Raw genomic sequence first — 27,449 nt, forward strand, 5'->3', positions numbered from 1 at the left:
CCATGACTTTGCATCTTGCATTATTCTGGTCTTAAATTTCCCCATTTTGCAAATATCTCATGTTAAAAGTCCTTTAATACAGCTCTTTTTGTTTTTTAGGGATTATGTGAGAAGTGAGCTAGAATCCGGTTACGAAGGGCCAATGTACTTAGAGCCTCTTTCCATGAATCGTTTTGTGACAGCTTTAATCGGTGAGTACATCAAACAACATAACCTTCTATAGAATAGCAAGGTTTTGCTCAGCATTGCAATTAATAAAATAGATCTTATGCCACCAGTAACATCCTCTGAGTAATCCAGTAACATTTTATGTCATGTTGTTGCATGCCCTGTGCCTCCATGCAATCCTTTATAATAGTAGAAAACAATATTAATAGCAACAATTCCTATTCTCATATACCAGGCTGGAATAGGAAAATAGATTTCAATTAGCATTGTGTCACTTCAGCAACAATATACTTCTCTTTTTAATTCTTTGACTTAAACTGGAAAGGAGGGAGGAGATAAATGAGCCAGGTGCCATTATATTCTTAATCAGGAAATAAATAACTTCTGTTGTGAGTTTTTTGTGTATATATCATTGTACAAGTAGCCCTCAATTTATGACCGCAATTGAGCCCAAAATTTATGTTGTTAAATGAGAAATTTATTAAGTGAATTTTGCTCCATTTTATGACTTTTCTCGCCACATTTGTCAAGTGAATCACTGCCGTTCTTAAGTTAGTAACATGGTTGTTATGTGAATCTGGCTTCCCCATTTACTTTGCTTGTCAGAAGGTCATAAAAGGGGATCACACGACTCAAGAGCACTGCAACCATCATAAATGTGAGTCAGTTGTCAAGCATCGGAATGTAAATCATGTAACCATGAGGATACTGCAACGGTCATAAGTGTGAAAAATGGTCCCATGTCACTATTTTCAGTGCCATTGTCACTTCAAACAAGTCACTAAATGAACTGTTGTGCAATTCAGAATAGTGTTCTATTGTGATGGCACCAAGATCCAGTTAAGACATATTGAGAAACTATGATTTCCCACTGTGTAAAAAGTACCTGCACAAATAGGTTGTCATATTTTTCGTCTTTCACGACCACACATAAGAATTCTGCTAAATAGATAGTTCAGTAAATAAGTTCAACTCATGCTTTGATTTGCTGTTCTTTTTAAAGAAACCACAGTTCCTTCTATTCAAATTCAACATCATGGAGCTATAGCTTCTTTAAACCTAAACCTAATATATGTGAAAAGACATCAGGAAGCGTATGAGCTGAATCTAGTTTACCTTGCATCAAATGGTGTTTAACCTATTTGATTCTAGAGCTTCATAATTGTAGTGCAAGCTGTCATGGATTCTTTCACAGAGCTCTCAGATTACTTCTTTCTGGGATACCAGATGTCCAGACTGTGGAATCCCAACATCTAAACAACTGTTCTCTCATGACAGCTATCCAGTCTTCTTTGATCAACACAGAGGATGGAAGCAGAGCTTCCCAACTATCAACAAAGAAAATGAGTCAACCAATTTATTGAATTGAACTTGATACTGTATTCAGGCTTGAAGATGGGTGGGCTTTTGGTTTTCATGATGGCTTTGTGATTTTGGCTGTGTGTTTTTTTAAGATTTACAGTAAAAGATTGGCACATTCTTTCAAAGTGAAAAACATTCCAGCTTTGTAGCTCAAAAGATTTATCATCCATGGAAAGATTACAGCTGGTCTGACAGGAAATCAGTTTTCCATTTTAATAATAAAATCTAAACAGCTTTCTTATGGAAACTGTGATGTGTGATCTGGTCTTGGTTTTTCATTCATTTTGTGTTGAGGGATGGATAACGGTTTTGGAAAAAGTTTGCTCTATGGACAACTTTTCTATCTTCCCTTTGGGGCTAATTTTCTGCCATTCATTTATAAGCATGATTATTTGTTCAAAGAGAAGAAGTTGTTTATTGCAACTTTAAAATATTGTGGTCTCTTCTGTCTTTCATATACCCTGCCAGTTAATATTTTACAGTTGTTAATTCTTTTGAGAGTATTCCCATATTTAATTTTTTTTATTGAAAAGTTTTATAAAAAGTTACAATATTATCCCCTTCCCAACCCCCCCTAACCCCCCCTCCCCCACTTCCCAAAGCTGATTACAGGGTTACAAATATATAGTAATCATAATCTAACATTAATCAACTATATAAAAAACCAAATACATAATACACTTTAACCCGCCTTTAACATAATTACCAACACTCTAAAATACCCAAGTTCTAAAAAAAAATTAAATTATAACAATAACAATCTAAAATTTACTCATATGCTAAATGGATCATATTTAATTTTGATGAAAACATTTACATGTGGTTTTTTTTTAAAAAAAATCCGATTATTCTTTTAATCCCTTTGATAACTAAACTAATTCCCAGGGTTTATTATGTAGATCACCGAGATAAGAGTCTCTCTGATTGGAAGAAACACTAGAAAAAAGAACCAGATGGAGAAGGCACAGGGAAAGTAGGAATGAGATCACAGCATAATGGTATTGTGCAACTTCCCCTCCCAATTTAAGATCAGTAGGAACTGTAGCTGTGTGGATATGAGGAAAGATTCATCCTAATCTTACTACAGAAGTTCATTTAGGGGATCCAACTTGTTACATTTATTGTAAAACATCAATAATACTCAGAAGGTAAAATCTATAGTGTTTTGTTACATTTCTTTGGTTCCCAAGTAATACATTTTGAAAAGGAAGTAGGAGAAATCCCATCAGGCTTCTAACAGGAGACCAAAATGGAAGACGTTACAACACAAAAGTAGATGCTTAACATCTGGGCACAATCACACTGTTCATTCTTAACATCTGGGCACAATCACACTGTTCATTCCCATCCTGATTTGTTAAGCTATATTCTTTCTTTAAGGTCTATTGATTTTTAACCTTTTTAGCCTTATGAGCCTCAGCACACCTCATGATTGTTAAATTAATCATCACTTGTACAAGTAATATGGGAGAAGAACAGAGAATTTAAAAGTGCATTTTAATCATTACGTATCTCACAGCAAAATGGGGGTTGGATACTTGGAAGTTATCCAAAATCCAGAGAGATTAATAAACTAACTGGGAGACTTGTCAGGACGGAGGCAGCCAGCAGAGAAGCTGACTTCTAACTCAGCAACTGATACAACATTTTAATAAGATGATATGTTTATGAGCAAGCCAGTGTTGCAATCATTCCAATCCATGCAGCTACTTTTAATGATCTTTTAATTTCCAACTGTTTTGAATATATAATGGGATCGTGCATGGCTCAGAAATGTTTTGAAATAAGTACTTTGGACCTATGCATGAGCACAATATTCTCTTGTTTTTTTACTAAAGCAGCCCTCTTTTTCAGACTTTGATACAGTTGCTTTAAGCATAGTTGGCTTCAACAATTCAGTGCCTCAAAGGAACTGTAGCTTTGTTCATGCTTAATAGAAAGGTACTGTGCTCATATTAGAGCTAAAACATTTATTTAGATCATTTCCAAAGCAATTGCAGCAATAGAATGGAATGGAATAGAACGGAACCGAACAGAGCAGAGCTGGAAGGGACTTTGGAGGTCCTAGTCCAGCCCCCTGCTTGAGTAGGAGAACCTATACCATTTCAGACAAGTGGCTGTCTAGTCTCTTCTTAAAAACATCCAGTGATGGAGCGCCCACAATTTCTGAAGGCAAGCTGTTCCACTGGTTAATTGTCCTCACTGTCAGGAAGTTTCTCCTTAATTCCAGGTTGCTTCTCTCTTTGGTCAGTTTCCAACCATTGATTCTTGTCTTGCCCTCTGGTGCTTTGGAGAATAGTTTGATGCCCTCTTCTTTGTGGACTGCTATCATGTCGCCCCCTATTTCTTCTTTTCATTAGACTAGCCAAACCCAAGTCCTGCAGCCATTCTTCATATGTTTTAGTTTCCAGTCTTTTGATCATTTTAATTGCTCTTCTCTGAACTTTGTCCAAGGTCTCAACATCTTTTTTGTAGTAGGGTGACCAAAATTGGTTGCAGTATTCCAGGTGTGGTCTTACTAGGGTTTTATAAAGCAGTACTAATAGTTCATGTGATCTTTTTTTTTATTGAAAAGTTTTTCAATACATTTTATCTTTAACAAAACAAAACCCCTCCCAACCCACCCACCCCTTCCCAACCCGACCCAACCCTCCCTCCCTCCCCTTCCCCCCCGACTTCCCAGAGCTAAATACAAGGTATAAAAGTAGAAACAATCATAATCTACCATATGCTAACAACAATGAGTTATTAAGTCTATCACACTTTAACTCTTATAAAATGACTACAAGCAATATAAATATCACATCAATACTTATTCAAATGCTAAATGAAACTTTTTAGTCCCATATTTATTCTGGATGTAATCAATCCATTTTTTCCACTCCACAATATATCTCTGTTGCGAATGGTCCTTCAAATACGCCGAAATCTTTGCCATTTCCGCCAGGTTGGAAACTTTTAGAGTCCATTCTTCTATAGTTGGCAGTTCTTCCTTCTTCCAATATTGCCCTACTAAAAGTCTTGTTGCCGTAATTAAATTCAACATCAACTTAGTGTCCACAACAGTAGTGTCAGTAATAGTGTGTTTTTTTTTAAAATAGTTCATGTGATCTTGATTCTATGCCTCTGTTTATACAACCCAGAACTGTATTACCTTTTTTGGCTGCTCCTGCACACTGCTGGTTCATAGTCAAGTGATTGTCCACTAGGACTCCACGTTCCCTCTCACAGTTACTGTTTTTAAGCCAGGTCTTGCCCAATCTGTACTTGTACCTTTGATTTTTTTTTCCTGCCGTTTACAGTTAGGCAGAAATTCATTGGGTTGGATAGGGCCCATTGTTCAAGTTCGTCAAGATCTTTTTGAATCCTGAGTTTGTCTTCTGGAGTGTTGGCTATTCCTGCCAGTTTAGTGTCATCTGCAAATTCGATGAGTTCCCCTTCTATTCCCTCATCTAAGTCATTAATGAAGATATTGAAGAGCACTGGGCCTAAGACGGAACCTTGTGGTACCCCACTGCTTATTTCTCTCCATGTGGATGTAGTGCCATTGTTTTAGATTCAAAACCAAATACATTTTCTCTTTCAGGCATATGATTTGAATTTGGGCTTTCCCAGATCTAATCTTATCTAGGACTAGCTGTAACCTGAGTACAGTTTGTCAGCCAGCTACAGATCCATCTGATGGTGTTGTGGTCTACTAAATGCCTTACTGAAATCTAAGTATACTATGTTCACAGCATTTCGCTGGTCTACTGATTTTGTCACTTTATCAAAGAATGAAATAAGATTGGTTTGGCATGATCTGTTTTTGACAAACCCCTGCTGGCTACTGGTTATAACTTTGTTTGCTGCTAGTTGTTCGCAGATCTGGTTTTTTTATTATCTTTTCCAGGATCTTCCCAGGTATTAATGTTAGACTGATTGTCTGTATTGTACCAGTTTATAACACATAGCAAAGTGCTACATGTTCTCCATTTATAAAAACAAACATTTTGTAGAAAAGATACACAAATTCTCCATTTACATATAGTTATACATAGTTTTTTCTCAGAGTACTTAAAGCTTGAGCAAAGATTGAACAAGAGAGTCACTGTGGTATAGCAGTCAAGGTTAACAGCTAGTCCTAGATAAGATTAGATCTGGGAAAGCCCAAATTCAAATCAATTATACATATGCCTGAAAGAGAAAATGTGTTTTGTTTTGAATCTAAAACAAAGAAGTTGTTAAATTTGTTAAACTCCAAAGGTTTTGCCAATCTGTTCTGAGTTATTTTATGGGGCAAGGCTTCAGTGTCTTAACCTCTCACTTCTACTTAGCCCATTGGGTCATGAAATCTCTAGTGAGCCACTCACCCACTTGATCTTCCCAGATCTTCCCCCAACTGCTGCCAATCTCAGTAATCTTCCTGGTCTCCTCCTCCTCTGCACTTCTCTTTGGTAACAACCTCATTTTAATCTGTGTCCAGAACAAAGCAGTCTCGTTACATTCCATACTCAGACCTTCGTTCAGTTCAGGCAGGAACCATTTAAAATCAGCTGTTCTGTACATGAACCAGTTTGTACATCCCTTAAATTTAGTCTCAGGCCTGGAAACACACCCACCCACTCACTAAAAGTGACTTTTAGTGCACACACACTTTGTCCAAGTTACCCAAAAGGAAAGTTGCTGGGATACATTGGTGGTGAATTCACTGAATACATTGCCTTGAGCTCCTGGAAAGAAAGCAGAATGTAGATTTAACAGTGATATAAAAGAATGGTATAAATAAGATAATTTACCAAATACAGTGTAAGGTAAAAACTGCAGTAATGGAGGTGATAACATCATCATCAGACTTGTTTGTGGATGAAAATATCAAATAAAGGCTTGGTTCTGATGTTTGGCTTTTGTATTACTGTATCTACAGAATTTCAACTCTTTATCTACAGCCTGATCTTGTTTGTTTGTTTATATCCCAGCTTTCTTTTTATAAACAATTCAAAGCAGCGAGCATATCTAACAGTACTTCCTCCTATTCTCATTACAACAACTTTGTGATGTGGGTTGAGGTGAGAGAGAACGACCGGTCCAAGGTCATCCAAATGGCTTTTATGACTAAGGTGGGACTTGAATTCAGAGTCTCCCAGTTTCTAGCCTCGTGCCTGAACCACTTTACAAGGTCAATTCTTGCATTAGATATCAGGAGCATGAAATACACATTTGCTTACTCATTAGGAAAGTCTATTGATCAATATTCAAAATTGATTTTCTTTAAATTTAAGATTGTACATGAAAATTACAGTTGCAAGCAACCTGATTTTTGCACTGGTGAAGGCAGAATTGTCTTTGTTTTAATGAAACAGTGTTTACTGAGTCAATAGGGTTAAGTTTGAACCTGTCTTAGGAAGGGTGTGTTTCTGTTAATTATCCTCACTGCATTTTTTGCAAACATGTCATTGCTTCTCTAAACACTGGAAATATGAAGTCAGGCAGAATCAATTAAATAGTTTCTTTGATGGTCAAAACTTGGTGAAGAGTTAATATGTAGCCAGTGACTTGTAAGGAAATATAAACATTTTAAAAGGGGAAAAAACAATGGTTGTTTTATACTGTATTAGGCAATTTGGATCTCAAGTGTGCTTTTATTACTCCTAAGTATCACATCTTAGAGCAAGAGTTACTAGTGCAGTTTAAGGGTGCTCAGCATTTATGGATTGTAGTAAGAAATTTATCAAGAATGCAGTGTACTTGCGACCTCATCATGCACTTTTCAAGATAATGTTCACACACTCTTCCGTGGTATACCCATGATCTTGGAAGTTATTGAAGATGTTATTTGAAGTACTCTATATTCATAGATGTATGAGTAATAAATACATTGTTCCCGTCTGGTCTTTTTTTATAACACTGTTGCAATATTCATGATTATAAGTTGATTTTGTTTATATAAAATTACCCTTCAAGGAAATTTTTCCACAAGTTGTTTAAAAATGATGCTCTAAGCCAAGTGTATGAGGAACTAATTTTTTTCAAATTTTGGGACCGCTTTAATTCAGAAAGAATGGAGCTTAAATATTAATATTTTTTTTAAAAAAGAGGCACATATAGGATTATGTTTCATTGCCAAGAGTTAACATTCAGTTGTTTTTTATATTTATATGCATATTTTGGAAGTGACTATTGTTCATAAATGCAGTTTGCAGATTTCTGAGAATGGGCTACTGGAATTGGGCAGTGAAGATCCAACTAACAGCTGCATGCTTTCCCATGATTATTTTACAAAATAAAAACTCATGCGATTTTTAAAAATCTGTATGAGACCTTTATTTCAGTGGCATAAAAAGTAGTCTCCTTTGAGTCAAACTTGACTTCTGGTGATTTCACAGAAGGGTCATGTGATTTTCACAGCAAGAGTAAGGAGGTAGTTTGCCATTGCCTTCTTCAAGGATATATAAATGATATTCCTCTTTTAAAAAAATAAATGGCCAAACTCATAAATACTCATATAAGTTACGGGTCATTGTTAAATGAGAGGGACAATCAAAGATGTGATACTATTGGTTGGATTTTCAGGGATAGAGAGGAAAAGGAGTTATAATGACAAACTTTTTTTTTGGTAAAGTGATAGGATTTAACTGTTTGGTGTTCTTAATCCTTGGCAGGTCAGCTGGTGGTCTGCACCCTTTGTTCTTGTGTCATGAAAACCAAGCAGATCTGGCTCTTCTCTGCTCACATGCTCCCTCTGCTGGCCCGGCTTTGCTTAGTTCCTCTGGAAACTATTGTCATCATCAACAAATTTGCAATGGTGTTCACTGGCTTGGAAGTCCTCTATTTCCTGACGTCGAACCTTTTGGTGCCAATTAATTTAGCAAAGTCTGCCTATAGAGAACTTGTCCAGGTAAGAGCTATTTTGTAAACAGTACTGATGGTATATATTTTTTTTAAAAACCAAAAACTGGCCACTGCAAATTATTCTGTTTTTTTTTCTGTGGGTACAAGATAAATATAGGTAGTCCTCAAATTAGGAGCACAGTTGGGATCAGAATTTTCATTGCTAAGCAAGCCGCAGAAAGTCAACACACGTGAAAGGCTGCAGGTCCTGATAATACCCCTGGACGAGTACTTAAGGAGTGTCCGTAAGGATGTCTTACAGACATCTTCAATCTTTTGTTGTATCAGGCTGTGTGTTCCATTGTGTTTAAAGACTGCAATCATTGTACCAGTGCCCCCCCCCCAAAAATCTATAATTACATGCCTTAATGATTACCGTCTAGTTGCACTCACTTCCATTATGATGATGCGTTTTGAGACAGAACAACAATAACAATAATAATAAAAGTTAGAGGGAACCTTGGAGGTCATCTAGTCCAACCTCCTGCTCAGGCAGGAAACCCTATCCTATACCATTTCAGAGAAATGGCTGTCCAGTCTCTTGGTAAAGGACTGTATTGTTTCATGCTTTCCCTCTACATTTGACTCATTACAGTTTGCCTATCGGAAGAACCGCTCTATGATGCACTTTCCTGTGTGCTTCATCTTAGCTTGGCGCACCTAGAGGAGAAGAATACTCATGTGCAAATGCTCTGTTGATTTTAGTTCAGTGTTCAACACAATCATCCCTCAGCATCTGGTGAACAAGCTGGGCCTATTAGATTTTAATACTCCTTTATGCAACTGGATACTTGATTTCCTTATTGATAGGCCCCAGTTTGTGCGAGTTGAGAGAAAAACCTCCAGTTCCATCTCCTTGAGTATGGGTTCCCCATACTATCTTGAGACCGTAACTGTTCACCTTGCTGACCCATGACTGCTGTGCCAGGTGTGGCTACGAATCATATTGTGAAGTATGAAGGTCACACAGCAGTGGTGCAGTAAAAATAACCTGGTTCTGAATGTTAATAAAACAAGATCGTTGTTGATTTTAGAAAGAGCTCGCATAGTCATGTTCCACTTTGTATCAAGGCTGCAGCTGTGGAAGTGGTCAACATTATTAAGTGTCTGAGGGTGCAGATAACTAACAATCTGCCTTGGTTTCTTCATACATCATCTTTAGTGAAGCTTGCAAACCAGCATCTGCATTTCCTGCAGGTGAGGAGAGCACCTCTTTATCCTTCTGTCCTGGCCCCTTTTTAAAAATATATATTTTATTACTTCTTTACAATAATAATATTTAGTGCTTAGTAAACAATGTGTTGTCTGGGCTCATATATTTAACAACAATCAATGATAGTTAATTTCTATGATTCTATAATCAACATACTAGCCAATGATACATTTCCTAGATCTTCTCTTCTTCCAATAGTATTTTCCTTTTGCTAACATTCAGTGAATACAATTCTTAGTACTTTCAATACATACAAAGTTGAATGCAAACATTTTTCTAGTGTCTATACAAGTAACAACATTAGTGTATAACATCTTTTCTGATCAGTTTATGTTTTGGTTGTATTTGCTAAAAATAATTTTATTAAATCACTATAGGTCCTGTTTTTGAAGTTCTTATTTAAGCTTAATTTCCCTTCAATATTGAAAACATTCTTGCCAATTATGTTTTTTTCCCCAAAATTAATTACATTTAAATGTCTAGATGTTTTGCTCACATAAGCCATCCCAGTATTTTTACATTTCTCATATCATAAAAAGTACTATACTATTTATAGATCATATCCCTCTTACTATAGAACCCATTTATATCCAGAATTTATCTGTTTTTTAGCCATATTCAAACAAGTGTTTGGTGAAATAGTACTCCATCTCATAAGTCAAGTCATCTGATCTCTTAAATCTAACTCTAGCCTTCTTCTTTTGCCAGATAATTTTCTGAGTCAGTATGTTCATCTTGCTAGGGAATTCTTCCAGTATTTTTATGAATGTTATTAAGAATGGGGAAGACAGATTAGGCGGGGTACTTTTGAGGGGGAGTTTTGTCCATTTATATTCGTTAAAGAGCTTCCACTTTCCTTTCCCCTCAATTTCTCTTTTCATTTTTTGTCTTCCAAACTCTAGTGGTTCTCCTGGCATCTCTATAATCCATTTTATCAGTTCTTCTTTCTTATCCTCTAGTTTATTTTTATGTCCTGAAAGATAAAATACCTTTTCCATTTCCAATATTACAACAGAATCTTGCAGATTTTTCTTTGCCTCTGCTGAGCTATAATTCCCTTCATTTGTAGCCTCCATCTTTGGGTCACTTTCCTCTAATTTGTGTTCTATTGTCTTGATTTATTTGTTCATTCTTGGTGGTCATTTTCTGAGAGTTTTTCTAGTTGTGAGTTTAGGTTAATTTATGTCATCTAAATTATTTTTACTCTCCAGCATGACAGATGGAGAATCCACGAATGGGTTAACTCTGTCTTCCTGCCCAGTTAGACTAAGTGTGTCAAATTTGCCACGCTTCTCCTGGGCCAGGATATCTCCCAGTCACGACTTAGTCTGTGCCCAGAATAGACGTGATAATTTTGGCTCCCAGTTTGCAGACTGAATTCATTGAGCAGGTTTTTATGGTTCTTTACTTTCCATTTGTGAATTCTCCATTTGGGATCAGCGCAGCTCCTAACTGCTCAGCAGATTTTCCTCTCCCTTTGGAGCTTCAAACTCAGGAAGCATTTGGCTTCCCAGCCACTGCAGAAGGCCCTCTTCACAGGCCTCGGCCTACATTTCTTCTTCATCTCTCTAGCTGCGCTGGGATCAGCGCAGCTCCTAACTACTCGGCGGATTTTCCTCTCCCTTTGGAGCATCAAACTCCAGGAAGCATTTGGCTTCCCAGCCACTGCAGAAGGCCCTCTCCACAGGCCTCAGCCTACATTCCTTCTTCATCTCTCTAGCTGCGCTGGGATCAGCGCAGTGCCATACTGGGTAAAGGTGCCCTTCTTACTCTGCAGTCTCCAGGAAGCCCCAGGCCTCCATCCCTTATCGCAGCGCGCTTGTTGCGGGTGCCATTTTGGAAGCCGCATGGGGAGGTTTTCTCTGGAAATCCTCTGCTGCCTTTCAAGCGTGCCTGTAACAGCTTTCCTTACCAGCTCTCCCTATCATCAGCCTAACCCTCCTGAGAGTTTTCCTCAGTAGCGGCCACCATTTTAGGCGCCGCCATCGCTCCAGGTGCGGCCTGTCTCTGCCAGCTGCAGGGGCGTGGAGTGCACACTTCTTTGAGCTAGAGGAATTAGAGCATATTGCCACTCACTGCTTGACTTCATAGGTAAAGCAGGCGCAGGGGTTCTTTTATACTTCTTTTCTTCCAACCACTGCAGAAGGCTCTGGGACCAGAGCTCTTCTTTTGACCATGGCATCAAGGCCATAGAGTATTAATATCACAGGCCACACATTTGAGTTTACAGTGGTCATCAGTTCTGGCTGTTCCTACAACATCAGGTCCAATCACCTTTACCTCGCCTCCCTACTTACATTCTCTGGACAAGCCTCTCAGAAATGGATGGTCAATTACAAGAGGCAACAGTTATAGCCCTAGGGCCCAGCCTAGGTGTTTCCTCATCCACTCCAACAGACGATGTGTGGTGACCGTGCCACCACCAACTAGGACTAGTGAGCTGGCCGTTATCACTGAGGTGATCTTGCCGCCACTAAGTGAGCTACGTGTGAGCTGGCTGTTATCACTGAGGTGATCTTGCCGCCACAGTAGACCTGTCTAGTGCACCAAAGGTGCTTTCAACTGGTATTACGGCCATCAGGAGCATTGCAGGTGTGCCAGTGTCCATTAAGTTGGTCCTGTAGCCACCTTTGCCCTAGAGTACTTGTTGATCCCGTGAGGTGGCATATAGCCACAGGTCAGTACTCTGCTCTTCTTCTTGAGATCCCTCTCAGCATACCACTGAGATATCTCCCATTGTGATGGCAGACAACACAGCACCTCAGTTTTCACATGGTGCCCCCAACACTTCTGGTCAGCCAAAGCACAAGTCCTCCAAGCTGGAGGCCACTGGGAAACTCAAACATTTCTGGCAAAAGGCCCTCCAAAGCAGCAGAGAAAGAGGCCAGCAGGAGACACCAGGTCTTAGAGAAACAGTTTTCCAAAGCCCAGAAACAAGGCATGATGGGCTCTGACCATGTTTCCTCTCCTCTCGGAGAGGACTCAGGATTTGGCCCACATCTCATTCCTCCCACCTTGTCTGCCCAAAGGGCCTGGTCTCCGGATGGGGACGCTGGCCAATCCTACTTTCCCATGGCTGAACAGGAGGAGATGATTCCCTTCACCCAGGGACCCAACCTTTGACTGGCTCCTCCTATCCACAGAGTGACACAGTCAAGACCTGAGGCCACCTTTACCCCCGCAGCAGCTGGTCTTCGACCCTCAGAAGCGCAGGGAGCGTGGTTACCAGAGCAATTACAGGCCCTGATCTCCCAGATGGTCGCCTAGGGGTTGGCCTCGACACGCCAACAAAGGTCTGGACCTGATTTGGTGGCCTCAATGACCCCGTCTTATCTCTCCCAGTCAGGAGCTCCAGACTTTCCCGATCTTATTTCTCTCACCCGGTCTCCTCGCAGCTGAGTATCGTTCTCTGAGGAGTATGACCCAATGGACCTGCCACTCTCGGAGGATGAGTATCTTGCTCCAGACCCTCCTCCCTTTGTGGGCCTATTCAATCCAGCACTCTTCAAATCATTGCTCCATAAGGCCAGCACTATTGCTAAGATTGATCCTGATCAGGTTGCCCAACCTGATCCATCCACCAGCCCCAGGACTTAGGCAAGTTAGTGGTTGCTTCAGAGTACATGGCAGATGTGTCACTACACGCTGCCAGATTCTCGTCTCGAGCCATAGCCTCCAATGTCACTCCTCGCAGGCTCAAACACTGGCGAGCGGATGTTAAATCCAAGTCGCACTTGGCTGCCCCATACTGTGGTGGTCAGCTGCTTGGAAAGGCCTTGACACCTTATTTGGTGGAAAACAAGGACAAATGTAAGGTGATGTCTCACCTCCTTAGACAGGCAGATAGACGGCCTACCCCATATGCCCGTAGACAGTCTTTCCAATCAGGGTCAGGATCAGAGTTTGCTCCGCCCTCCCGTTCCTTCCCTCCCAGGTCAGACCGTCAAGTTGACCGATCTGGGACCAGAGACAGACCCAGGCTGCAATTTCAGGCCAAACGGCCCTTTCGAGGCACGGGGGGGCGTTCCTTCAGAAGATCCAAATAACTTCAGGGAGCCCCCACCATTGGTGGCAGATTGACTCTCTTTGCTCAGAAATGGGAGACCACCACCATGGACTCCTGGGTCCTCGACACAGTCAGGTGCATCCTGTCTCTAGAATTTATATCCAACCCCCCAGAGCGCTTCATTTCTTGTCCAATGTCAAAAAATCCAGTCAGGAGGGGTCTCATGACAGAGGCTATTCGGCACCTCTTGGAAATAAGGGCCATAAAACCAATATTGGCTGGACAGCTAGGAAGGGGATTCTATTCCATCCTCTTCATTGTTCCGAAGGCCTTGGGAGGATGGAGGGCAATTCTCAACCTAAAGGGGCTGAACTCTTATCTTGCATACAAGAAATTCAAGATGCAAACACTACAGTCCATCTTGCCCAGCATCAGGAGGGGAGACTTCCTGACGTCTATCAACCTCACAGAAGCATACCTCCACATCCCCATCCTCCCTGACCACCGGAAGTTCCTCAGGTTCTGTTACACAAACCACCATCAATACAGAGCCTTACTGTTCGGCCTCTCGTCAGCTCCAAGAGTATTTACAAAGATTTTGGCGGCACTGGCTGCGCATTTGAGGTACGCATTCAGTGCTACCTGGACGACATCCTCATCCAGTCCCCTTCTGTTCAGATGGCTCAATTGGACCTGGCCTTGTCTATCAAGACCCTCCAAGACCACGGGTTCTCAGTGAACTTTCAAAAGAACCAGATAGTTTCCTCAACCCGCCTTCTTTGCCTCTCCTTTGTTCCCAGCTGTTCTCTGTTTAGCTGAGAGTCACTGAGGATCAAAGGGACAGGTTATCTGTTTTTGGGCGTCTTGCCAATTTCTAAGTCAAAGCAGCTATAATTTTATACTCTAATCCACTACTAGGTGTCAGTGTCTGTTCATTTTCCAACTTTTAAAACAGAAAATTATTTTCTTGTAGATTCATCAATAATCTTTCAAAGGGAAGATCTTAACAATTACCACAATTTACAGGTTTATCCAGACTATAGCTTTATATTAAGTTCCATTTCAATATGTTTCTGTTCCCCATAAAAATTAGAGCCACTTCCGTCTATGGAAGGGTAGGACTACGATCCCCTTCTCACTTTTGGAGGATTTTGTGCTTCTTGGGGATCTTTTCCAGGAAATCAGTTGCAAGATAGAAGAGAAAATATCAATATTCTCACCAAGTTTCAACACGCTGTTCATAGTCTGTTCTAGTTAGTGCTTTTGGACTTTGGCTGCCAGTAGCTTGGGCTAGTCACTGAGGTACAACTAGCCTTTCTCCCTCCAGTTTGAAGGGCTTCCCCCAGATCAAACAAATCGACCACCATCTTTCCGTGATCAGTGGGGGGGGCTCCTTCATCGCCTTTTTGGGATGACTTTAGACCTATTTAGGGTCCCCTGGCAGGACAAAATCAGTCGTGGGGTGCAGAGCTATGCAATCCCTTGGCCGTATCCCTACGACGCAAAACTGGAAGTACTGTCCTGGCCACTTTTTACAGAGGCACAATTGAAAGCATTTTAACAAGCTGCATCACTGTTTGGTTTGGTGGTAGCAGAAGCTGAGATTGAAGGTCCAAACAGAGAGTGGTAAGGACAGCTGAGAAGATTATAGAAAGCCCGTTTCCCGTTATTCAGGATACTGCTACTCAAGGCCTTGTTAGAGACCCCACACACCCACTTCATGGTCTGTTTCTGCTTCTCCCCCTGGGAGGAGGTTTCGAAGTATGTTTAGTAGGACTACTAGATTCTGCAACAGCTCCTTATGCCATCCTTATTGTAAATTTGCAGGATTCTTTTTTCTCGCCATGTATATGTGTACACCCGAACTAGACAATGTTGTTTGTCTGTATTATATATGTGTGTGTATGTGATCATATGCATACACTTTTGTCATATTTATGTAGTGTATATTGGAGGTGGTTACCCTTTGAGAGCTGAATGCAATGAAATTTCATTTTAATATATGCTGATTAGTGTACTTTTAAAATGACAGAGTTTATTTTATTCTATTCTATTCTGGTTGTAAAGTGACTCATGCCCTTCTTTGTGACTGTTGTTAAGTGAATCACTACAGTTGTTAAGTAAGTCATGTGGTCGTTAAGCAAATCCAACTTCCCACATTGACTGCTTGTGGGATACTGGCTGGGGAAGTTGCAAATGGTGGTCACATGACCCCATATTGCTGCAATGGTCGTAAATGCAAGCTGGTTGCCAAGTACCCAAATTTTGATCGTATGACTGGGAATGCTGTGACGGTCGTAAGTTGAGGACCAGTTGTAAATCACTTTTTTCAGTGCCAATTGTAACTTCAAATGGTTGCTAAATGAATGGTTGTAAGATGAGGATTACCTTATTTCATATGACTTTCTAGGTAATGAGTAAAAAACCTGGTAATAATGTTTGGTGTGTAATTGGGAATTTTAAGGAAAAACATATTAGAAAATATTGTCTTGGCCATGAGCAGTAGAAGACATTTTAAAGTGGGAATTTTTATTTACTGCTGCCATTTAAATGTATTTTGAATATCAGTTGATAAAGCTCTTGATTTTTCATGAGACAAACAGTATTGATGCAGAAGAATGGAAATATTTTGGAATAAAATAAATCTTTTGTATATTTGCTTTTGTTTTTTTAAGTGCTGGAATACAAGTGAGACAGGTCTAAAAGAGCTAACCTTCGTTTGGAAAATGCATTGAAGCTACATCCTATATCAAGCTTTATTGATTGGTGTAATTAGTTATTAAATTATGAGCAAAGCGTCATGGACTTTAGGCTGGACTGTTGTGATGTAATGACCTCAGTGCCTGCAACTCTTCTTTAAATATTTTTTATTCCATCCTTATTATTTTTTATAAATAACTCAAAGTGGCAAACATATGTAATACTCCTTCCTCTATTTTCCCTACAACTCAGTGAATTAAGAGAGTGACTGGCTCACAGTCCTCCAGCCAGCATTAATGCTTAAATTGGGACTAGAACTTAGTTTCCTTGTTTCTAGCTTTGTCCCCTAACCACTAGATCAAAATTTTCTGCCCTCCTGACTTTTGTTGATTTATTTATCCTGTACAATTTCATCTACAAACAGTACATTCTAAATCATGATTTTCTTTCTCTTTTCTAAATGTTGCTTCTTATGTGTTTGTAATAAATCCTTTGGATTCACAAATACTATGACTCCTTAAGTTGTGAAGTTAATGAATCATTGAAATAACTAATTATGCTGTTGCAATCTCAAATGCAGCTGTAGAATTGAAGACATATAAATAACCATCAGCTTGTTAATTAACAAGATGGTCTGCTCTTTTTCAAAATAGCAATCTTGTAATTCCATTTTCTTCCTGTGTAGCTGAGGGCAGGGGTCCTCAACCCCCGGTCCGTGGACCAGCACCGGGCTGTGGCATGCCAGAAACTGGGCCTCCCAAACAAGCAAAGCCCCATCAGCAGGATGCAGGCAGTACATGAAATTATGCCCCCTCCTGTGTGCAGAAAAACCTCTCTCCACGTAACAGGTCCCTGGTGCTCAAAAGGTTGGGGACCTCTGGCTTAGGGAGAATTCAATGGGCAATAGTTATAAAAGCTGTTTCAACTAGCTAGTTTATTCCATGAAGAACATGTTTCTGTCTGAAATATTTCAAGTAGCCCATCCCAACCAGGTACCCCTAGAATCTTTGCAGCTAAAATTTCTATCATCTCTAGGGGAAAAAGACTGACCTGAAGGGTGATTAATATCAATTAATGGGACGCTAAACATGTAACTAATTCTACATTGGGAACCAATAACACTTAAGGATTGAAGAATGGGAGTGTTTTATTTTGCGTTTTTAACATTTTTTGCAGAAAGTAGTATGAAGCTACAGCGTATTTCCTTTTTCTGAAGCTCAAATTGGCATGTTTGGTTGTCCATCTTTTATTCTCATTAGAAATATTCTAAGTTAGGTTTGGCCACAATTTGGCAACTAGTCCCAAATAATTTGCTGAATGGAGATGTGAACCTGGGTCTACAGTTCACAACATTTTGACCAAAACAATTAGTCTATGTTGCTTGAAGCTAAGGAAACTGCATAAACATATTGGAAGATGAGTTCTCGGTTTGCCTGTGTATCCATTTTCTCTCTCTGAAGACATAAAAGTTGGAAAGTCTCCATTACAGATCTTAACCGTAGCTAGATCTGCTATCAGCACCATGAGGATGTGTATAAATTACGGTACCTAAATCCTAACCATGCTGTATAAGGATTAGATGCCACTTAATTGGAGCACTGACACATGCTTTCATGCTGTGGGCAACTTTTTCCTACTTCTGTGCATGCAGACTGGGCTGCCAATAGGACAGAATCCTTAATAAGCAGCAGCTTCCCTGGAATTCTTCCAAATAGCCTAAGAGAAGAAACAATATCCAACTATTTTCTGTGTACAGATTTCTTGTCTTCCTTTTCTGTGTATGTCATTTCCTCATTAGGTTTGTTCCTTAAGTTTCATCCTTTGAACTGTGAATGCTCCAACACTGGAAGTTTTTAAGAAGAGACTGGACAGCCATTTGTCTGAAATGGTATAGGGTTTCCTGCCTGAGAAGGGGGTTGGACTAGATGACCTCCAAGGTCCCTTCCAACTTTACTATTATGATTTAGAAGTTACCTGATTATGTCCTCATTGTCGCATGCACAATGGCCAGGACACAAAGGCAGCTTACGTTGGCATTTTACAAAACAGCTATTGCATCTGTAGAATTGGATCTATTTCGTTTTTTCCCTTTCCTATGAAGATCTGAAGGTAGAGTATGTGGCATACTTCTTCCATCCCATTCCCCCAAAATAGCTGATTTTCAGAACCCCCAAAAAGTTAAGAGTACCCTAGGGAGGGAACTTTGCAACCATTGAGAAATGCCAACTCTTTTACACTTGAGGATCAGTGCTCATACTATCATTTTACCAACTTTCTTTGTAAATTATGTTATTACGCAGAATATTTAAGCTATTTAGAAGATACCCATGTCATGCAATTTTTGCAGGGGAGGTGCTAATAAAAAATAAACAGTGTTTGAGAACAACAGTGTACAGTATAGAACAGAACAAAAGAAGAGTATTATATAAAGTAACATAATTGCCACAGAGTTAATTGTCCCCCAATTGCATTTCAAGCAATTGGTACGCAATCTAATGTAATTATAGCTCAGTGATTTTCTGTTAAGATTCTAATCTTGCATAATCACTAGTTAGGAATAGCAACTTTTGTTAATAGCTCATTGTAATCACAATCTTATTTCTCCTAAAAAAAGAAAGTGCATGCTCTGTGATTCTTAAAAAAAAATCTAAAAGTTCCTACTGAAATTGAAGGTTTTTATTACACAAAGCCAGGCTGACAATTGACTCATCTTACACAAAGTTGATCCAGTTTATACTGAGCTTGAAAGGGCTATCGGGAGATGAAGACGTGCAGGAGAGTCAATTTTGTTTTGCAGGTACCTCTCCAGGGGATTTCAGTTCTAAAACCACATTTCTTGGAGGGGAAAAAGTAAAGGCAGAACTAGTTGCAAAGTTTAGCCCATTTCTGGGTGCAAATTACATTCCTTGCAGTTCTCTTTGATGAGCTTCCATGGATTTCTTAACCTGTCCCTTTGTCAAGGAGTCTTGGGAAAGGACACTGCAAATGTCTTCCGCACTATTTAAGAGAAATGGCTGGAGCAGGCTTGGCCCAGAGCATTGGTAGAATTCTGTGAATTTTGGAAATAAAACTTTCCATTTTAAATTCCCTCCTCAAAAATCCTTTCCCCAAACTGAAGTCAAATAGCAATAGCAACTGAATGCTTTTTAGACGTTTTTGGATGTTAGATGTTCAGTGCTGCAGCCACAATGCCTGCCCCCAGAGGCTTTTCTAGGAGCCAAGTAGACTTGTATGCTCAGCACTGCTGTAATTAAACTGGAAGCCACACAGATTTTAGGGGAAAGTGTCTCCTCCCCAGCTCAATTAGTCATTGGGATCACACTTCATTTTCCCCGTGTTTGCTTTTCTATCCCACATTAATCCCCTGCAGCGATTCTTCCTTTGAGAAAATCAATCCCCAGTGCATCTGTCTGGACATGCTGTCCTTTAGGAAAACTTCATTTTCATTTCATTCATTCAATTTGCTGTCCGAAAATGCAGAAAGGAAAACAAAAATATTTTTTTTATCTATTCTTTAAAAGCTAACAAGGGAAAAAGCAAGCAGGCAGAATGTTTCTCTTGCTAGATCAGAATTTGGTTCCTGATATTAGAAGCAGGAAAGCAAAATTTAGCTACTGACAGTATTGCTCTGTCAAAAATTCTATATCCTGGGCAATCTGCAAAAAGGGGTGCAATGTTCCTGATTCTACTATCTATAGAAGAGACAGTATAGTCTCTGCTGCAGCTAGGTGAGAGTTGCACTTTATTTAGGGCTGTGAGGTGCCAAGTCATCACATGGGTCTTAATAATAAACAGAATCGTCATGCACACATCAGTGTCTGCACCATGAACTGTTAATTAAATAGCAATAACAGCAATATAACATAAAGAGTGGGAGGATGTAGTGATTCATATTTATGTCACCAACTTCTTTTAAGCTTGAGTTCATGATTTGTCAGCAGAAATGTAGCAAACAATAGTATGTGAGTTATGTCTGTGTGCATACTTTAGCTTCTAAGGCAGCATTTTTTAAAATTTATTTTTATTCTGCCTTTATTATTTTTATAAATAGTCCAAAGTGGTGAACATATGCAATGCATCTTCCTCCTCCTATTTTCCCCATAACAACAACCTTGTGAGGTGGATTAAGTTGAGAGAGAGTGACTGGCCCAAAATCATCCAGCCAGCTTTCATGCCTAAAGCCGGATTAGAATTCATAGTCTCCTGATCTCTAGCCTGGTGCCTTAACCACTAGACCAGGGGTCTTCAAACTTGGCCCTTTTATGACTTATGGACTTCAACTACCAGAATTCCTCAGCCAGGCATGCTAGCTGAGGAATTCTGGGAATTGAAGTCCACAAGTCATAAAAATTTGAAGATCCCTGCACTAGACCAAACTCACTCTCACTATGCATGTAGTGAGATGAAGCCGATTTTCTGGAACCATTTCAGTTGTGATTTAGTCTACATGGTGCTAAGACTCTAAGATTTCTTTAGTACAGGGCTTTGGTACGGGTATCACCTGTGGTACATTGGCACCTGGAAGGTGGTACACGACCATCCTACAAAAGTGGTAGCGGGGGAAGGGAACGAGCTGAACCGGTGGCAGCACTGCACAAGCCTGAGCGAGAGATGGCTGGAGCTGCAGGGCTGTCAGGGCTCAGCAGAAGCGCCAGGATCAGCACTTCTTCGGGGCTGTCAGGGCTCAGTGGAAGTGCCAGGATCAGCGCCAGGATCCAGCTGGAGCTTGGCGCTGATCCTGGCACTTTTGCTGAGCCCAGAAGAAGCGCCGATCAGCTAGAATGTTGCAGCATCTCTAGGGACTTGTGGTTTACAGTTAGATGCTCGGCAACTGATTCATATTTATGACGGTCACAGTGTCCCAGAGTCATGTGAAATGACCAAAACCTGCTGCAACCACCCAGCAGAGGGGGGGGAATAAAAACCAAACACCCCACCCCTGCTGCCAATCCTCAACAGAAATGCTCACAACATTGAAAACCTCAGACAGGAGGAAGAGCGCCGCCGGGCGGGCAGGCAGGTGTCTTGCTCGGCTGTGGCTTGGAGGGCACTTTTTCAGTGCCATTGTAATTTTGAACAGTCACTAAGCAAACTGTTGTAAGTCGAGGACTACCTGTACTTCATCACTTTTTTCCTTTTTTTTTTTTTGGTCATCAAGTTTTTGACACCTTGCTAGGTGACTGGTGGTACTCGGATGTTGCCATATCCTAAAAGTGGTACAATGGGTGAAAAGGTTGAAAAGCCCTGCCTTAGTAGATAACCATCACAGGAGATTGGTAGGCTGTGCAACCTTACTGATTCCCTTGGATTTCTTGCCAGCTTGTGATACCATATCCTTCTAGGTCATCTAGTAAGGTTAGGCCTTGGATGTACTGCTGTGGTCCTTCATGTCAGTACTTGTCAACAAAATAGTGCTGGGAGCCTTTGAAGGCCATTGACCTATAATGTCCCTCAGAGGTTGGTGTTGACTTTTATAGTGCTGAAAATGGCAACAGAGGTCATTCAGAGGGGAATGCATCAGCTATACTAATGACAACAAGCTCTTCAGTTTCCTGTCTTTTAACTGCAGTGAAGTATCAGTACACGAAATGTTTCCTAATCTCCTAAGATCTTTTCAACAGCTAAACTTGAAAAGAATCCAGAATTTTCTGCTATTTTTAACTACTTAAAGGCTATATAAATTTGACAAATAAATAACTAAAATTTTAGTTGATACATAACTCAGCAGTAGCCAGGTTGCTGACTGGTGCAAGATATATTAATCGTGTGGTGCTGGCCCTGAAAGATCTGCAGTGGCTACTAGTTGTCAACTGGACAAAATTTAGGGTGGTTGTGTTCCAGGGCAATGATGAGTGGACCTTCTGAAGATGCTTCCATCAAATATATAACAGAATAACAGAGTTGGAAGGGATCTTGGAGGTCTTGTAATCCAACCCCTACTCAAGCAGGAAACTTTATCCCATTTCAGACAAATGGTTGTCCAATCTCTTCTTAAAAACTTCCAGTATTGGAGCATTCATAACTTCTGGAGGCAAGTTGTTCCACTGATTAAGTGTTCTAACTGTCAGCAAATTTCTCCTTAGTTATAGTTTGGTTCCCTCCTTGGTTAATTTCATGGCTGCCAAGCTATGGAATATACTCCCTAAATTGAACTATTTGCTTTCAATTCTTGCAGTGTTAGGGAATTCTCTTTTGCCAAGCATCTAGTTATTAATATCTGCCCTCAGCGTGGAAGGGATTGCCGCTCTCGAATTGGCCTTTTTAGCCACACCAGATGCTGCTTTAGGACCTCTTTCCAGAGCATGATATCATAGTCTCTTGAGACTGAAGGATGCCAATTATTGAGTTATTAATTATTTTTAATGACTAGATTAGTTTTGTTCTGGTTTTAACTTTGTTAATTTTGTGTTGATTTGTACTTTGTAATGGTAAACTCTCTTGAATGCTGAAATAAACAGGAAGGCAGGGCATAAATTCAATGAATACATACAAAATCCAACATAATACCTTGTAGGTGTATTATATACCAATTATCTAACTCAATACTACTCAATAATACTCATGTACCATTCATTATATATATTCATGTAACATTCAGATAACACTCAATAATTCTTGTACTATATACCACTCATGATCTAAAGCCTGATGGCAAATGATTGTAGATGTGGGCCAATGTACATGGAAAATAATGGGTAGGGAAAACTATCTCATTGCAAAAGCTCATTCATTTGAGATAAGCATTGCTTGAAAGCAGCTACCATTGTCCCAGTCCCCAAGAAAACTGCAGTTGAATGCCTGAATGACTACAGACCTATTGCATTAACGTCTGTAGTCATGAAATGCTTCGAAAGATTGGTTCTCCAACATCTTGGGACATGCCTCCCACTGGACTTTGATAAACATCAATTTGCCTACAAGGGAAATAGGTTGACAGACGATGCCATAGCTACTGCTTTACACTCTGTAGCAAGTCATCTCGAGAGACCTGGAAGTTATGTTAGGATGCTTTTTGTTGACTACAGCTCGGCTTTCAATACCATTTTGCCGAGCATTCTCATCGAGAAGCTGACTGAGTTGAAATTCTCCCCCGCCATCTGCGATTGGATTCAAGATTTTCTTAGGGATCGGTTACAAACAGTGAGGGTCGGGTCTGCTTTGTCCACCCCCCTGAAGCTTTGCACCGGCATGCCACAGGGCTGTGTGCTTAGTCCCTACCTGTACTCTTTATACACTTATGATTGTGTATCATCTGACCCATCCACTGCAATAATCAAGTTCACAGATGATACAACTGTGGTGGGTCTTATTACAGGTGGGGATGAGACAGCATATAGGGCGGAGGTACAAAAACTATCCATATGGTGTAGTAACAACAACTTGCACCTAAACATTGGCAAGACGAAAGAGATGGTGTTAGATTTCCGGAGAAAAAAGGAGGAACCTGCCCCACTTTACATCGGGGAGGACTGTGTGGAGAGAGTTTCGTCCTTTAAATTTCTGGGAGTCTACCTCTGTGAAGATCTGACCTGGAAAGTTAACACAACCCAGGTGGCTAGAAAGGCCCAACAGAGGCTTCACTTTCTTAGGGTCTTGCGGAAGAACAGGGTAGAACAACGGCTAATGACCCTCTTTTACCGTTCTACTATAGAGAGCGTCCTCTCGTATGGTATTGTGGTTTGGTATGCTGGTCTGACAGCCGCGGACAGGAATATTACAGAGGGTAGTGAGCACAGCACAAAACATTGTGGGCTGTTCCCTGACACTGGATGACATCGCCAGGGCTCGCTGCCTTGGAAGAGTGAGGAAAATTCTCAGGGATGACTCACACCCTGACGGTATCTGTTTACTCTCCTACCATACGGTAGGAGATATAGGAATATAGCCAGCCGTACCAACAGGCTGAAAAATAGCTTTTATCCCTGGGCTGTTAGGCTTTTAAATGGGATATAATCTCTGTGAACCTATGCAGAATTGACTTGGGAGGCCGGTGTGTGGTGTAGTTGGTTCACATGGTGTGGTAGGATGGAGGGTTTGTTGTCACTGTGTGTTGGGGGGAGAGAGCACGGGGGGAGGCTCAGCTAATCTCAATGTACACATGTTGTACTTTGACAATAAAGGTTTATTATTATTATTATTTATTATTCATGAGGTATTTATTTGGATTGATGTTTCAGAATTTAGCAAGAAACCCATATCTTCTCTTCCAGATAGTAGAAGTTTATGGCTTGCTGGCCCTGGGGATGACTCTATGGAACCAGCTGGTGGTCCCTGTTCTCTTCATGGTCTTCTGGCTTCTACTGTTTGCTCTTCAGATCTACTCCTATTTCAGCACTCGGGATCAGCCAGCCTCTAGGGAGAGGCTTCTCTTTCTGTTCCTAACAAGGTAATTAGCAATTGTCCACTCTTGGCCTTAGTTAATCTATCTGGAAGGGCTGAAAGCTCTGTTCTACCAATGACATGAATCAGTTACAGATAATCACATTCACCTCACAAGCATCTGTTTCCCTCTCTCTGGCTCCTTGCATTGTTTCTAGAACAAAGAATTCTGAAGGTCTTTTGTAATATTTTATTTCCTCATAAAATCAAATGTTTATCAGAGAACAGTGTTGGGAGAAGTGGGGGGGGGGGGTTAGTAACCAAAATGACCAGAAATGGGTGGCTTTGGTATTTTTTTCAACCTAGAAACTGCTCAATTTAGGTGTAATCTTTCCTAATGGAAGAGCTTCTTTTGCACTCTGATTTATTTGATCTCAACATTACAGTCCCTTAGGACCATGCATTATACAATTTTGTGTGTTCTGAGCTCTCTCTAGAAAATGTGTTAAATAAACCAATCTTCATGATTCGAGGATTTGAAAAATTGCTCTTTTTAAAGACTGTCCTCAAAACTCTTAGTGTAATTGAATAAAGTGTTAGTGAGCAACATAATAATGAAATACTGGAAAAGAACTAGGAACACATGAATTTCATCCACTGAAGAAACTCAAGTTTGCTTTTATTATAATAAGCCAGATGAAATAGTTTGAATACCAGAAATAAGTGGAATTTATTCTACTTATGATGATTCTGATTATGGGAGTCACCATCAAAAAGAGATTTAGATTTATGTGACAATTTAATTTCTTCCATTATAGTCACATTTAGTTTACGGAAGGTGATTCGTGGCCCCACAAAATCCTGTAAGTGTATAGAGAAAATATCTATGGAATAGTTCCAGAAAATATATCCATTATAACAGGGGTCCCCAATCTGTGGGCCATGGCCCACTACTGGGCCACATCTGCTTGGCCATCAGGCTGCATGAAAGGATGGCCAGTGCACGTGCACACTCACATGCACTCACTCCCCCCTCGTGCTAGTGCCGCCCGAAGCATCCCACCGGTGCTAGCACCACTCTGTCCCGAGCATCCCACCAGCACTAGTGCCACCCTGAGCATCCTCCTGGCGCTACTGCTGCCCCGTCCCCAAGCATCCCACCAGGACTAGTGCCTCCCTAAGCATCCCGCCAGCGGTATTTCCGCCCCACCCCTGAGTGTCTCATCTGCACTAGCGCCACCCTGAGCATCCCGCCGGTGCTAGCGCCACCCCACCCCAGAGCATCCCAGCAATATCTCTGCATTATATAGTTTGCCGGCCCTAACCACTATTAACTACTTGTTTCAAATGCTTGGCTAAACGGGAAACGATGCTACAAATTCCATCTGTTGAATTTTGCATCTTTAGGGACAGTTCTGAATTGAAGTATCATTGAACAAAACTGAATGTGTTTTGGAGCCACCAGGCAATGATTTTTCATTAAACTCGTCTCTGGCACATGGTCTTCTCTTTGAATACTGTTTATCCAACAGTGTCTCCTTTGGAAAAAAATTGCAGAACAGCATACGGTATACCTGGCTCTCCTCTGTGTTAAGAACTTTATGGATTCTAATTTTGCTGCATGCTCTTTTCCCTAGTATTGCAGAATGCTGCAGCACTCCTTACTCCCTGCTGGGATTGGTGTTCACTGTCTCTTTTGTGGCACTTGGCGTTTTAACACTCTGCAAGTTTTACCTGCAAGGCTACCGGGCATTCATGAATGATCCAGCTATGAATCGGTAAGTGTCCAGATAAGAGTGCCTCTAACCCTTTAAGGGCCTATCCCAAGTTTATTATCCCAAAGCAAATTGGACATATTGCATAGTGTAATCTCTTCAAAACAAACACCCCCAAATGCCTTCAGGTACTATGTAAATACAATATATGTTTTCTAAGAAGCTTACTATTTTTTTAATAGGACTACAATTCTCCTTTTGTCCCATCCATATACTTAACATTGCTGGATTGGGGAAGGCTTCTTTAAATCCTCTGGAATCTCTGGACTCAGGCAGACAATAAGGGTCACTGAATCTCTTCTTACGACCTTAACTTTCTAAAGTATAGCATCTTTGCTACCTCAGGTGGAATTGGCATTTGCTTGCCATCTTGATATATAATATTCTTTGCATTGTTCCTCCAATTTCTTAGCTCCACAATGTGTATTCAAAATTATCAGAATCCAAAGCAATGTTTCTCAACTTTAGCAACTTTAAGGTATATGGACTTCAAGTCCCAGAATGCCCTCGTCAGCATGCTGACGAGGGCATTCTGGGACTTGAAGTCCATATACCTTAAAGTTGCTAAAGTTGAGAAACACTGACTTGTAAACTTCTTTCTATCACCATTTATCTTTATTTCAACCTAAAAACTTGCTTTCAGTTGTATTCAGCAACAGATGAAGCTTTTTTCTTTCAGCAGAAAAAAATAGTATTGAAAACATTAGTCGGATGTTCTCTAGAAAAAGCTTATTAATCTATAGAGCGTTAGGACTTGAAAAAGAGTCAAAGATGGAAGAAATCAAAAGTGATTTGGGACCATTTCAGGTGGAAATCACATGAACAAAACCATCCTGGTTCAAATCATTGTCATTATAATTACTGAAATACTTAGATATTTGACATGTTTAAATTATGTGGGCAATGTACAGAAATGTGCAGCAAATATGAAATGTATTCAAACAATACAACATAAAATATATTTATAGTGCACATGGCCGTACAAATGCAGTATAGATCACTGATTTGTAGATTACAGAGCTGTGCTTTAGGGAGC

At 40.3% G+C, this 27,449-nt stretch overlaps 1 protein-coding gene across 4 annotated transcripts in view; it reads left to right on the plus strand.

Moving 5' to 3' along the window:
- RNF145 (ring finger protein 145) overlaps positions 1 to 27,449 on the plus strand; it is a 75,907-nt gene that overhangs the window by 39,287 nt on the left and 9,171 nt on the right. For 3 of the 4 annotated variants that reach the window (XM_083352262.1, XM_083352263.1, XM_083352265.1), the window contains exons 4-7: positions 100 to 191; positions 8,172 to 8,407; positions 24,530 to 24,705; positions 26,276 to 26,416. In XM_083352262.1, the coding sequence (XP_083208388.1) occupies positions 100 to 191; positions 8,172 to 8,407; positions 24,530 to 24,705; positions 26,276 to 26,416 (645 nt within the window). Of the gene's footprint in view, positions 1 to 99; positions 192 to 1,446; positions 1,568 to 8,171; positions 8,408 to 24,529; positions 24,706 to 26,275; positions 26,417 to 27,449 lie in introns of those variants that run through there. The other variant, XM_083352264.1, reaches the window with a different exon arrangement.

This window comes from Vipera ursinii, assembly GCF_947247035.1.
Source record: "Vipera ursinii genome assembly, chromosome: 2".
Classification (NCBI taxonomy): domain Eukaryota; kingdom Metazoa; phylum Chordata; class Lepidosauria; order Squamata; family Viperidae; genus Vipera; species Vipera ursinii.